The following is a 14,764-nucleotide window of genomic DNA, read 5'->3' on the forward strand; positions in this document are numbered from 1 at the left end:
TGCAATACACTCAAGCATTGCTTCAGATAACTTGGGGGGGGGAGTAGGGTTTCTTGGGGTTTTTTTTTGGTTGATCGGTTGAGATGCTTCTGTGTCCAACTTGACACAGCACAGTGTGGCTTCATAGGGAAATTAAGCTTATAATTATGGCTTCAAGCACCATATCATTGTCACGTCATTCCATAATTTTTTTTCCATCACAATCACTTTTGCAGCAGATAGCAAATTTGCACCCAAATTTAGGTGATTTCTTAGAAATCTCATTAGAATTGGGAGTTTGGAGAGGAGAAAGACTCAAACTAGTGTTGCAGTGTAAGGTAAACAGGTGGCTGTTGTGTTTGCCTTGCTAACATTTGATGTGCTAGCAAGTTAGTAGAGGTGAACTCGGGAGACCTGAGGTCTAACTGGAAATAATGCTGGGAGGAGAGAGAATTTGATTGGGGGCATGGTAGTGAGAAGCTGAGTTACTGCAGTAAAGTATGCAGAGATACGGAAGACATACCCCAGAGAATGAGTTTCACTGCTGACAGGCACACCCTGCTGATTTGTTGTTAAGTGCTTGGATGTGGTATCAGCAGCAATGGTAGCTTTTCTGCACTTCAGAATGTCTTTTATCAGCCTGGGTGTCCAAAACTAGAGGCAGCTCATGAGAATGCAAGTCTTTAATTTCTTTATACTCCTTTTGTCTATCTGTAAAATGAGGCTAAAAGAGTTCTGCCTGTCACAGGTATTTTTGAGGTGCCTTCGTGGTGCTGTGCTGAACAGTATAAACTGGCCTCCAAAATGAAATGCACACACAGATAAATACTCAAATTATATGAGAGTGAGACAGCATTGATTTGGAATTTGGCATCTGGTTGTTATTCCTCCTGAGAGTGTTAGTGTTGTGGATGTTAAAATGCAGGGCACAAAGCCAACGTGTATATGACAAAGAATGAAATGGATATTGCTTGCATTATTGGTTTTGAAACACTGTTTGCTGTTCCTAGGTGGACTTTCAAAGACAAGTTCTGTTAACTGGGATACAGACACAAGGAGCCAAGCAGTTTTTAAAGTCCTTGTATGTCCAGAAGTTCTTCATTGTTTACAGCAAAGACAAACGGAAGTGGAGCACTTTCAAAGGAGACAGCTCACCAGCACAAAAGGTCTGTATGTGCCACAGGGGTTGTGATAACCTAGATAGCATCACTGGGTGATACAGTGAGGTAACAGTTTAATTTTATGTTAAGAGATAGGAGAAAAAAAATTATGGCTTTCAGAGATGTAATAACACAGCTTGAAGCTGCAAAGGGCAATCTAATAAAATTCAGGCCAGAAGGCCTGTAAGGTGAGGAATCTCATAGACTAGTGTTTATTGTGGCCCTATGACCTTGACTGTGTAGAGTCTGGCTTTTTTACAAGTATCTCTCCGTACTTTTATTTCCTAAGTCCATGTCAGCTTTTTTGATGCAAGCAGGAAGCTGAACTAAAAATCAGGTCGTATGTCATTTGGGATTAGATCTTCCCTGTTGTCCCTCCCTTTCTGCTGTCACAACAGTGGAATGTTAAGCTGTCTGAATTGTCTGCAGAAGGCCTCTGTCATAAGTGTCATACCTTGAAAGAGGTTCATTTTATGCCCAGCTGCTCCAACCATGCTTATTAGAGCTCCCTTCGGTTTCTTCTCCCTGAAGTTTCTATGGTACAACTCTCAAACTGAAAACCTGTTCTCTCTTATCTCTCCCCTCATTACTTACATCTTACTACTGACTTATGTAGTACATAGAAATGGGTTGCTTATTTGAACTGAGGCTTTCAGGCACTTTCAAATATGCTAAGATAGAATCATGAAGTATTCCAAGTTGCCCTTCAACACAGGGCGCTCCATCACTGTGGATGGGGCTAACAGTGTAAAAGACTACTTTTGTATCAGGGCAGGCTTGCAGCATCCAAGGTTGTGATTGCACTAAATTAACTATGTATGGACTTTCTTCTTTTTTTATTTTTTTTTTAATTTTTCTTTAACAGATTTTTGAAGGTAATTCTGATGCCTATGGCGTGAAAGAGAACATCTTTGATCCCCCTATTATTGCTAGGTACATCAGAGTTTACCCAACTGAGGCCTACAACAGGCCTACTCTCCGCATGGAGCTTCTGGGCTGTGAAGTAGATGGTAAGAATGGGTCACATGCTTCCTTTCTGGCAATTTTTTTACCTAATATCTTAAATGAAGCTAAAATTGTGGGTGTTCTCAGTTCCAACGTTGTTGGTTAGGCAGTGGCTACTGAAGATAACATGGTGTTTCTCTTAACAGGTTGCTCTTTGCCACTTGGAATGGAAAACAGAGAGATCAAGAATACCCAGATAACAGCCTCGTCTGTTAAGACATCCTGGTTTAACACATGGGGGCCTTCACTTGCTCGGCTCAATCAGGAAGGAATGATGAATGCCTGGCGAGCAAAGGTAATGGTGAAAAACAGGGATGACAGCAAGACGGCTGCAGTTACTAAATTTGTACTGCCTGTGTGCTCATGTGCTTCCTGCACGTTGTGTCCAGTGCCAGGCATGTTAGGATTATTTCACAACCATCCCTTGGGAAGAAGCCCCTTCAACAATTCCAGTGGCAAATTTCCAGCAAGAGCAATGAAGTCATCTTTTCAGATGGATATTGTTCTCTGGGCCTCAGCCTGCAGCACTTCCCTGCAGAAACAGTCCTTTTAATGTCAGGATATGAATGCAACTTGAATATTTGGCTTGAAGGGATTAAAGAAACCTTTCTGGGTTCCATATAGGTAGTGCAGCTTAATGGATCCAGGGGCAGATGACCTTCAGTAAGGCATGTGAGCATCTGAGTCTTCAAAATGGAGCTGCATTTCCTTAGGAAGCACCTTGAATGCTTCACAAAGATTTGTTGTAAGATACCAGTTTTATAAGCATTTGGTATCATGTATTACATTTTAATACTGGAGATAAATCTGTGTTATTGTTTGTTATGTATTGGAAATTAATGTGGAAATCTTAAGACACCAAGACATTACCTGCAGTGAAGAATTTAATTGTATGGGCCACAAAGAATGGTTGTGACTTTTGCCTCAACTTTACTCTTGTGCACTTCTTTGATACAGTTTTTAAGCAGTTTTAACAATCTTTAAGCAGGATTTTTCATTTAGGCAAATACGGACATAGACATGTTTGCTAATAGACAACTCTTTTTATGAATTATAGTTGAACAACAACCAACAGTGGCTGCAAATTGATCTCCTCACAGTTAAGAAGATAACTGCAATCGCTACCCAGGGGGTCAAGTACATGGCTGCTGAAAACTTTGTGAAAACCTATATTATCCTATACAGCGACCAAGGCTCAGAGTGGAAATCCTATACGGATGGTTCAAGCTCAGTGGCAAAGGTATTTCTCAGCTCTGGCATCTGTATTATTGCTTGCATTTAGATGCTGAGCACAGTCAAGGCTCAAAGGCAGAGTACGCTAAAGAGCTGAAGAGAAATTCTCAGAAGCTTTTATAATGCTAGGGATCTGGGGTTACTGCAAATAATGTCATAATATCCATCTGATTTTAGTCATGGTAATTAATACTAGTAACAGGGAAGAATGCCAAATCTGTAGAGTATGAAGTCAACATTGTGATAAAAGGAACTAATATTATTTGTAAAGGAGGACATTTAATTTGAATGAACAGCAGATTTCCTGGGGCCTCTTTTCAGCTGTTTTATTTCTGCCTTGATTTTATAAATTAAATTCATGTTAGTGCGCAGTTTTGCTGTACAGAGCTGGACAGCTCCAGCTGTTGACAGAGCGGACACAGTACTACGTCGTTGCTCATATCACTGTACTCACTAACCTAACCCACAAGGGCTATTGACGGAGTAAAATAAGGGAAGATTGGTTTGTTTTAGTTCAGGCAAGTTAGAATGGAAAATGTGGTGTGGATGGAAACAGAGGCTGTTTAATTGATTCAGACTCAGATATTGCTGGTCTGAACTAAATTTCAACTAGCATTTTAGGAAGAGGCTGGATGTGGTTTCATGTAAAATCAGAAACGAGTTGGTCCATGTTCCCTGGATGGTTAATGCAACAGCTTGGAACCATTTTAAAATGAAAAAGCAGGTTTGGGTTTTGCTTTGATGTTTGTTTGGTTTTTTTTGGTTTGGTTTTGTTTTTTTTTCTTTTTTAAGTGCTGCCTTTTAACTAATTTTGTGTTTGTTAATCTTCAGGTTTTCTTGGGTAATGAAAACAGCAACGGGCATGTCAAGCATTTCTTTAACCCACCCATCCTATCCAGGTTTATCCGCATTGTTCCAAGAACGTGGTATAGTGGTATTGCCCTTCGTGTAGAACTCTATGGCTGCGATTTTGGTGGGGGTCTGACTGTGAAAAGGACTGACGGTTCTGGGAGCTCTTAACCCTTCAGGAATCATCATGCAGAATGAGGCTTTTTAAAACCCTTAAAGCAATCATACTGGATGTGTGCTTCTTCAAAGGACATTAATGTTTTGCCAGCAAGAATTATGAGAGATTTCTCTGGCAGAATTTTTGTTCCTACAAATACACACTTTGGAAAACCATTTCTTTTCTCTGGGAAGAAACAACAGTCCCTTCTCATTTGTATTATCATTTCTTCATTATAACGCGCTCTGTTTTACCTTTTGCTTAAAAGTTCTAAATCCCTAGGGATGGAGACTCTGGCCTTAATCCTGAGCCCTGATTAACTTCATTTTGTAATGCTTCTGCAGCAGAGAGGAGGAATAGAAAGCTTACAGCAGTTGGATGTTCTCTGTACATAGGGCTGAGAGAGAAAACTAGTGCAGATATGGAGCTGTGGTGCTGCATTCCAGCAATGTGTTGGTAAGAAATGATTGTAGAGGTGGCCTCACCTCCACATCTCTTTCATCTACACTGCCCCAACAGTAGAATGCATCCCAGCATTGAGGTGTGTGCAGGCCCTTGGAGAATATGGTTCACATTACTGATTTGTTTCTTGCATACCCAGGCACGCCTGAAATGCTGTGGATTTCATGTAATTCGTCTTTAGTGCCCTTGCAAGGGGAAGGGGAGACGGCGGTATCTTTCTTTCCTGGAAACAGGAAGGGAAGTGATTTAACCTGGCAGGTCATGGAATGACAACAGTAGAACCAGTGAGGATCCAGAGCTCCTGACACTGTCCCATGCAAACTTTTAGACCATGGGGTGGGGGAGCTCCCTCCAATAGGATACATTGAGAACTGTAGCTGCTCAGTGAGAATACCACCTGGTGGTGGCAGAGGAGGGTTGGATGAAGCTGGGTAATGGCAACACCTGCACCTTCTTTACCATTTAGCTGTAACAGTGTTTTCAGTAATAGAACTACTCTTGTGCGTGGAGCACACATGGATTTTTTTCCAGGATGGCTACATCTAGTTAAAATATATACACACAGTCTATGAACTCATTATTCCAGCAAGTTTTGGCTAAGCTTTCAGTAGTGTTTATGGCTTTCATCCTGTAAATTTTTTAGTTGCAGAACTTCCACTTACCACACTGGGTACCATTCAGCAGGGTGGATTTTTCAGAGACGTTTGTCTTTGAACCTCATATGGTTTTATCCAGGTTAGTTCAGTAGTTTTTCAATTCTTGTATCTTACAGACCATGCATTTCAAAATGAAGGCACAGAACCAGAGTGAAAAAAGTATAAAAGCTAAACAAATATTTTCTTTTTTTTTTTAATTATGTTGCAAACTCTTTCAGTGGTAAATAAAGATAATATTGTAGCATGGAAAACATGGACATTGGATATTTGCCTTGACAGTGCTCTTTGGCAGTAATTAGTGAAATTCTGCATTATGAGAGTAAAATTTTCAGCTCCATGGGAATTTTCAGAGCTAATCAGGATTTCTTTCAATGGTAGAACTTTATGAATAATTGCTTCATCTTAAAATATCAGTTTGTTAATATTCTGTAATGGTCCTTACTTTATTTTTATTTGATGCAGCCATGAAATAGCACTACAAGTCATGTTCACTGTAAAAATAAAACATGTAAACTTTGGAGTCAGGTTTTACCCCAGAATGCAGATAAGAAAAGCTTGCTAACTTTTCAGCAGGACAGTGCAATAAACCATCTATGTTTAAGAAGGCCGTGATCTTAAAGGCTCTAAGTAATGAGTTCTTTATTTATGTAGGATTCTATGTGAAATTAGACAAATGCAAAATTGATTGCAGGAGCATGACTCAATACATCTGCATTGATTTTACAAATTGGAGATTCTCCTACTTCTTGCTATGATGGATAGGGCTGTGGTTAGCTGTCCCAGTTGTCTCCCTTCGTCATCCTCTTGTCCAGCCCCAGCCTAATCACTGGCAGGGCACAGAGGGAAAATGGCCTTGACCCTGTGCAAACCCTGTTCAGTAACAGCTAAAACACTCATGTATTGTCAACACTGGTTTAGTCATAAATCCAAAACACAGCACTCTGTGGGTTGCTAGAATGAAAATTAAGCCTGTAACACTGGTGTTCCAGTATAGCAGCACAGGAGCAGCAGCAGTGCCTGGGCCCTGTGCCAGCCCAGGCATGTGGCCATTGCTATTAACAAAATGTTCCCTGGCACAGTGGAGTAAGATAGTATGTGCTACAACAAACAGCAAAAGTCCAAAGCAGCCACTAACGAGCACCAAACTCCAATAGCCAGAAAGGCAAGCAAGCATAGGACCCTGCCTCTTAACAACAGCTATAAATTCTACATAGCGCATTGTCATCACATGTTAGTATCTCGACATCCTCTTGCCCCATGTTGAATACCATAAAGGACTGTGGTGGTTTGACACAGCTGGCAACAAAGGCTCCACTCAGGCACTTGCTTGCTCCTGAGGGACCAAGTGCCTGAGTGCTGGCAGCTCAGGGGAGAGAACTGGAAGGGCAAAAGCAAAGAAAACTTGGGGTTGATAGAAAGGCAGTTCAGTACGTGCAGCTGTCATGGTTTAAACTCAGTCAGCCACGCAGCTGCTCTCTCACTCCCCCCCTTCTTCCCCCTCACTCCCAGAGGGATGGGGAGGAGAATCGAAAGAATGTAACTCCCATGGGTTGAGATAAGACCAGTCCAGTAACTAAGGTATAACACAAATCACTACTGCTGCCACCAATAATAATAATGATAAGGGAAATAACATAACAAGGGGAGAGAATACAACCACTCACCACCCGCCGACCGATACCCAGCCTGACCGAGCAGTGATCTAACCCTTCTGGATGACTGCCCCCAGTTTATACAGTGGGCATGACATGCTGTGGTATGGAATACCCCTTTGGCTAGTTTGGGTCAGGTGTCCTGTCTCTGCTTCCTCCCAGCTTCCCCTCCTCCCTGGCAGAGCAAAAGACTCAGAAAGTCCTTGGTCAGAGTAAACATTACTGAGCAGCAACTAAAATCATCGGTGTTATCAGTGCTGTTCCCAGGCTGGAAGTCAAAACTGCAGCGCTGCACAAGCTACTAAGAAGAAGGAGAAAAATGACTGCTACTGCTGAACCCAGGACAGGAGCAAAGCAGAATAAGGAGTTTATTCACCACTTTCCACCAGCAGGCAGATGTTCAGCCGCTTCCTGGTAAGCAGGTCCTAGGCACACCTGATTTTGGAAGACAAACAACGTAACTTTGAACATCTGTCCTTCTTCCTCCTTTCCCTCAGCCTTTTTCACTGAGCATGATCTCATGTGGTCTGGGATATTCCTGGGGTCAGCTGTCCTGGCTGTGTCCTCTCCCAGCCTCTTGTGCACCCCCAGCCTGCTCACTGGCAGGGCAGGATGAGAAAAAGACCAGACCTTGATGCTGTGCAAACACTTCTCAGCAATAGCTAAAACACTGGTGTGTTATCAACAGTTTTAGTCACAAATCCAAAGCACGGCACTATACAGGCTCCTGTGAAGAAATTAACTCTATCCCAACCAGAACAGGCACACAACACACAACATATTTCCAAATGCAACTGGGGAAGGAGGAGGAGGAATTCTTGGTCCATGTTTACAGCAAGGAAGATGTGAAAACATATCTCTGCTGGATCTGCCACACATGTTTAATGAGCCTGCAGGTGACTAGAAAACAAAGAACTTCTATCAACTTGTGAAGCAGCCAGCTTAGATTGAATCTACCAAGGCTTGTGGAAATTTGTAGTTAAAACAGTCAGTCCTGCACATCCTTTTACACACTGTGGGATGAAATCCTGTGTATGAGAGCGCAACAAGAATTCCGGCAGTTTTTTTCAAAGTGAAGAGCATGTAACAGCATGAAGGTTAGCAAACACAAGCTCTTTTGGACTGAGGAAGAGACGTGGTGCCAAAGTTCAGAGTGTTCCTGTCTGGCCAGTAGTTTCTTCACTCACAAATCTGGGTGGATGCCTTCACACTGCCTTTTTGATCCGGAGGTCCAAAGTTAACTGGTTTTAGCTTCGAACAGTGTTGTAAAGGAGTTGCTGCCCCCTAATGCTCATTCCAGCTTCTGGAGGCTTCAGGGTGCCCAAAGCTGACCAGCTGCAGATGACAATTAGCATATGGCTGCCTGCACATGAAGTCTTCATGCTTTACTCAAGAGGTGCCACTGTTTCCTTTGCTTTCCAGAGGTGGTGGCTGTACTCCTTCATGCAGAAGCTGTGAAACTGGTTGTGTCTGCACTTGGATTGGAAAGGATGTGGAAGTACACGTAAAGACAGTTGAGCAGCTCTAGTTACTGACAGCAGCACCACAGTAGTGTCTTCAGACCCTGAAATGTTAGTCCAGTATTCAGACAGGTTTGTACACGCTGCCCTGTAAAGTCTAAAGGTGATTCAGGCAGGCCTATATGAATCAGTAAGCATCACTCTTACTTAAAGTGTAAAACTAACCTCTGTTTTTGCCAGGTTTTCTGCTGGTAGTTCCAACCATAATGCCTGTAGCTGGAAGCTGAGCCAACTCACCTTCACTAAGGTTTTCAGAAATTGCAAACTGGGTGATACTCTCCACACCACAGGCACAGCAAAGGATAATGGAGACATAAAGCAGCGTATTACCCATGGCTTAAAGTGAATGGAGATCATGTTTCTGTGTTCACTCTATCAGAAGCCTAAGCTGTGCATCAACATAAATGCAAAGGTGAACCTGGAGTACTTTGCGTATTAGGCACATCAGCGAGCATGCATGGCAAAAGTATACCCATGTGAAGTGCCAGGAGAACTCTAAAGCATTAAGTGGAAATCTGACAAATGCCCAACCTTTTGAGCCACCCACCCAGCACCCCTGAAATGGCCGTCAACACTTGCAGATTGATCAGAATTTTAGGACTGCTAAGGGGCAAAAAGAGAGCTTGCAACTTCATAAATACTCAATTAAGTGCTCAAGAGGTGCCTTTTATGATGAGAAAAGTTTTTTTGGGGCATATACTTGAGGGAGGAAGGTGAAAGCTGTGCCCATACCCCTACATGTGCTAGGGAAAACCGGTTATTAACAGGTTACTATTTAGAGCCATAGAAATGAGATGCAATGTTGTCCTGGGGTGACCAATTGATGTTTTATATAAGTAAATCGTTCCACTTAATCAGTGTTAAATATTCCTCCTCTTACTCTCACTCCTGTGTTTTGCTTTGTTATGTTTATTCGTGCTAGCTGTACATCATAACCAGTTTATCCACCTGCACTTTCCTATCATTACTGTGCCCCGTTCTCCATTTGTTTGTTACACCCAGTATGTGCATCATGCATAAGTACAATAATCTCCTCCAGGTAGCGACTTCACCTTCTTGAATGTTTGTACAGCGCTCTCCTTAACAGGCCATGGGAACATTCTCAGGGATCATGGGAACATTCTCAGGGATCATGGGAACATTCTCAGGGATCATGGGCACATCTGTTACACAATCCCAAGCCATTCAGAACAACCTATGTGCTTCTCATTTAATAAAAATAAGGGATATGTTTCTTCTAAGTCTACTTGATCCACTGCTTGCTTTTCTTTGTAACGCCACTATTGTACTGTTATGCACTTCCCATGAAAATTCGTCCAACAGAGTCCCTATCTGTCGCAGACTTAAGCGACTTTTCCATTTCTTCCCATGTAGCTGACTGCAAAATCTTTTGAAAATGTTATGTTCCTAATGGAAATGCATAGTGCTGTACAACGTGATCCATCTTAGACCAAGAGTTAGTCTGATACCCTGTGGCAAGTGATTCCACAAATACCTTATTTCCAGCAGCTGTGTGCTTCCGCCTGCATTGTGCCAGATGCAGAGCCTGCCATGGTGTGCAGGGCATAAGGGAAGTTCTCTGCCAGAGGCCTTCAACAGCAACCTGTCTCCTACAGATTCCCATACTTTGGAGAGATGGCTGCTCTTTGTCCTAAGGTCTATGCAGGTCTTAGCCTGGATTTTACTCTGGCTCCTCTGTTAGCTGTGTTCCAGTAAACTGCAATGGTGCTTTCTTCCCCCCATGCACAGCTTTCAGGACATACTTGGTTTACCAGTCTTGTTGAACGCAAGATCTAGCACGTATGGAAGTAGAGGTGATGAAGGCAGTGCCACGTAGCAGTTCAAGGCACGAACTACAGATAAAAATAATGAAGTTTGAGCAAAATTAAAAAGATGAACTTGTGTTGAACTAGAGTACCAAAGTATCTTGGACTTCCAGATTGTGCATAGTAAGACAGAAGCAGAAAATATGTTCTGTCCGTGCTACAGAGAACAGCTGTTGCATTCTTTTATCAAGGGACCTTTTCTTACGGACAAGGACACTTGATCAGATTATAGCAATGTATTTATGACAAGGACTGCTGACCCTCCCTTCACCTCTCTAAAATATAAAATTACAACTTACCCCTGAGAGTTTTCTTGCTCTCAAAAAGCTAGAATGGCTCCAAAAGCCAAGTTGTGGCATTCAAAGAATATCCTAGCAGAACTTGTACATCTTTATTTTTTGAAGAAGGAAAGGAATTTTAAAGGAATTAAGAAGAAGGAATCAAGAAGCTGAGTCAATTCTGTTGTCCTTAAGGCTTTTTTTAAAACAGTGATTACTGTTTGAGGTCCTGATATGGGAAAACACTCCTTGATCCACTGGTTTTGATGCCAGGAAATTGCATGCTCAGTGCTTGCAGGACAGGGCTATCCACTTGAATTCAGGCTCGTATTTACTCAACATGTAACATCTGTCTGGACAAAGTCTGGAACTAACAAACACTTGGAGAACAGGAAGAAATGGAAATAAAGGCATACTATCTGAACAAAGGAATCAATGCTGGAGCTTTTAAATCAACCCTTCATGGCTATATAAGATTTGTAAGTCTTCTGTTCAGAGTCTCTAAATTACTAAAGGATCAGCCACAGGGGAACAAGAAGACACAGACCTTAAAGGCTGTATCCAATCTTCTGTTCTTACAGATGGCTACAATCTGTAGGCTTTGTTGTAATCTAGTCATGCTTAATTTCAGAAATATTTTGGCTCTTCTTGTTCTTGCTACTCCTGTTTCATTCCAACATCTATACTAGTTAATAGTCTACTTCCCAAAATGAATTAGAATGGCCAAAATCATAAAAACAAATTAATCAGTTGCTGCCTTTTCTCACATTTATGTGTCTTTGTTCCTCCTGTGCTTAGCAAAAGAGAAATCTGGTCTAATCCTTTCTTCTGGAGAGTTTCTGAAGTACTGGTACCATCACAGTGCTCTCACATACTGAGAGAGCTCCCTGAAGAACAGCTTCCTGAGTGTGTAGAAAGTTTTTAATCTACAGAAGCTTTCTCCAAACAACTTGGCATGATTTAAGAGAACTTTTCTTGCACATATATGTGAGGATGGAGGCACGGACCCAGAGGTAGAGTGCAAGCTGGATCCTTTATTGCAAAGATTACACGATATCTATATGCTTCCAAGCAATTAGCCAAGCACATCTGTGTTTGCCTTGCGGTTACATCAGGTGAAAGGTCTATCTGATTTTCCTATCGACATCCTCTTTCCAGTTCCGACGTCCTTGCTCCTTGCCAGTTCCAACATCTTCCAAGTACTAGTCAGGGACAGGTCACTCTTAATTGCCAGCTGCAGTTGCTCCTTCCCATGATCTCTGACAGTTTCGATACATTCCACCCCCCACACATATACTTTATAAATTCCTCCACAATAAACTGCAGGCCAGAACTGGTTAACAATACTCCCCTCTGGTGCACTGTTGGGCAAAACCTATTAGAACTTATGGTATGGATAAGATGTGATCTTAAAATGTTGACTCCAAGACTGATGTGTTCATTTAGATGAGTTGCTTGGATCTCATAATGAATCAAGCGTCTTCTATAGGGGTGATTCCACCCTAGATTTGGACAAAAGGGATTCTTAGTCATTAGTACTAAGGAAGGCAGCAACAGTGCCCTGCTGAAGGGCTTGGCATGATCCTTTTTTTGCAAAGTGCCAGCACCAGTTTCTGAGATTGAGCTGAAAATCTGAAGAGTTCTGGGCAAATACAAGCAGATTTCAGAAGTCCTTTGTGCAACAGAGGAGCAGGAAAACACAGCCGGCATGTCCCCTCTGCAGTTAGAAAGCCTTATAGTGTACAACAGCCCTGAGTGGTACAAAGGTGAGGCTTCTGATAGAGGTTGTTTGAGGAAACTCATAAGCTCTGAAGGCGGTCCTGAGTGGTGGAGTAACCCAGCAGAGAAGGGTTTTGCCCAATACTTCTGCATAAGCTATGCTGTTGTGTAAAATGTTATTCATTGGAAATGTTCAGAAGATGTAGAAGCCTGAGTTGTGTCTGTAAAGAGCAGCCACCACACAGTGCATCCATGCTGCAGCATCAATCAGTTCAGATCACGTGTACAGCAAGGGGTACCTCTGTGGTGGGCTTGCACTGACTGTTACGGTCTTGAAAGATTTGATAATTATTTCCATGTAATATTATTTATGTAGAAGTGTTCAGAGTACCAGCAACCACTCACACTGCTCAAATCTTTCTGGTAAGAGAATTATTTTCTCTGTAAAGTAGCTCCATCCTGTGTGGAAGGTTGTGATTTTCAAAACACTCTTCACATCGCCTGTCTGGGGTGCTAGATATGAACAAACACATAGTTTGGGAATGAAAGCAGTCATTTTTTAATGCTAACATAAATTGTAATAGCTGGTTATTTTGGGTTTGGAATTAAAAAAAAAAAAATGCAGTTGAAGGGTAGGAATTTTTACCTATTCCTCTATCTTTGTTTCAAACTTTCTATTACTCCTTTTTTCCACTGAACAAGATGTATGCTTGTTCAGAGAGAAAAGGAGCAGGTAAGGTTAGGGTACGCATCAGATCCTGAAAGTTGTGGGAACTGCTGCTCCTAGGCAGGGCACGCCATGGGGACTCCCTCCTCCCAGCTCTGCTGGGTGTGAACTGATGACCCAGATTGGTAAAACAATGCACTGTACCTCATGCTAGTAGGCCACGGACTTTTACTGCCTGCTTCTGAGCCACATGCCAGCAGAACAGAGGGACTGCTAAGAGCTAAGTGAAAGGGCACGGTGTGATTCTGTTCACTTCACAGAGACGGAGGCGAGGGGAGCCGCGGGGGAGCGGCCCCGGAGCCGGCGGCTGCTGAAGCGGCCCGGGAGAGCGGCCCCGGGGACCAAGCGGCGGCGGGAGCAGGACCGGAGGCCGCGAGGGGACGGCTGCCGGTGGAGGAGGTCGGGGAGGTCGAGGAGCGGAAGGAGGCGGCTGCTGAGCAGCAGGAGAAGGCGGCGGCAAATACGGGATGGAAGTAAGATATGATATAATGAAACTGTGGGATCTGAGCCACTTCAATCTTAGCCGCTTTATCCACTTGTTGGTTGTTCTGGTGTTCCTCAGTGGCCCGACTCTTGGGTACATGGGCATCTACATGACGTGCCTTCACCAAGGACATAGTACCACTAAGTGGATGAAATGGTTCATAAACTCCGAGGCCTTTTAATGCTGTTGAGACTTGTTTGCTGATCGTGATGGGAATCACCATGCTACAGTAGCCCTTGGACCTGTCTGGACCGGGCCAGATGTAAAAAATGTACTGTACACTGCAGCTGGGGAGAACGGTCCTACCTGGAGCCTCTGGCAGAAAGCTCCAGGGGAGACTTGAGGTCGACCCCTCGGCTTTTGGAGTCGGGGATACAAGGACGATGTTATGAGTTGTTCGGCCAAGTGAACTACTATAGACAAAGGCATCCAGTCTCTGAGGGAATCAGCCATCGTAGAGATGATCTAACCATTTACAATGAGTGTGAAACGTGCTGCAATTAAACAAGCCAAGCGGTTAAAGCCTCTTTGGTATGGAGGATGATGGTTGAAGTATAAATAGGCGGAGGGCAAGAAGGGGGGGAAGTGAGTGAACAAGCTGTCTGACTGGGTTTGCATATGATGACGGTGCATTCCGAAATCTTTGCCCTCTGGCCAGTCCATGATGACTTCTAGAATGCCTGGACGACAAGTTGCAGAACCTTGTCAGGCTCCTTCTCTTGTAACAGTCCTCCAGCAGCAGGGCGGGACGGATGTGGCCGTGGACTTGTACCTGGCCGTCCGGCTGCTCTTCACCGTCCTGGCTGTCTGGGGTCAAACGAGGGGGAGGGCAAGAAGGGACAGAGAATACGATACCACTGGCCAAGAAACAAGTCCCACCCGGAAGGACATGGGCTAAACCAAACCAGACAACTCGTTCACTCACTTCCCCTCCCTTCTTGCCCTCCCCCTCGTCCCCTCCAGGAGTAGGGGGAGGGCAAGAAGGGAGGGGAAGTGAGTGACCGAGTTGTCTGGTTTGGTTTAAACCACGACACCATGGCAACTTGTTTATCATCAT

At 43.4% G+C, this 14,764-nt stretch overlaps 1 protein-coding gene across 2 annotated transcripts in view; it reads left to right on the forward strand.

The window, feature by feature from the left end:
- F5 (coagulation factor V) overlaps positions 1 to 5,754 on the forward strand; it is a 32,702-nt gene extending 26,948 nt beyond the window's left edge. For both annotated transcript variants that reach the window (XM_061453842.1, XM_061453843.1), the window contains exons 21-25: positions 990 to 1,145; positions 2,005 to 2,149; positions 2,291 to 2,439; positions 3,202 to 3,384; positions 4,209 to 5,754. In XM_061453842.1, the coding sequence (XP_061309826.1) occupies positions 990 to 1,145; positions 2,005 to 2,149; positions 2,291 to 2,439; positions 3,202 to 3,384; positions 4,209 to 4,397 (822 nt within the window). In that variant the 3' untranslated portion in view covers positions 4,398 to 5,754. The remainder of the gene's footprint in view (positions 1 to 989; positions 1,146 to 2,004; positions 2,150 to 2,290; positions 2,440 to 3,201; positions 3,385 to 4,208) is intronic.
- The last annotated feature ends 9,010 nt before the right edge of the window (positions 5,755 to 14,764 follow it).

This window comes from Pezoporus flaviventris, unplaced genomic scaffold (assembly GCF_033815535.1).
Source record: "Pezoporus flaviventris isolate CSIRO_AGI_PZ_B2104156 unplaced genomic scaffold, CSIRO_AGI_Pfla_v1 ptg000015l, whole genome shotgun sequence".
Lineage (NCBI taxonomy): Eukaryota > Metazoa > Chordata > Aves > Psittaciformes > Psittacidae > Pezoporus > Pezoporus flaviventris.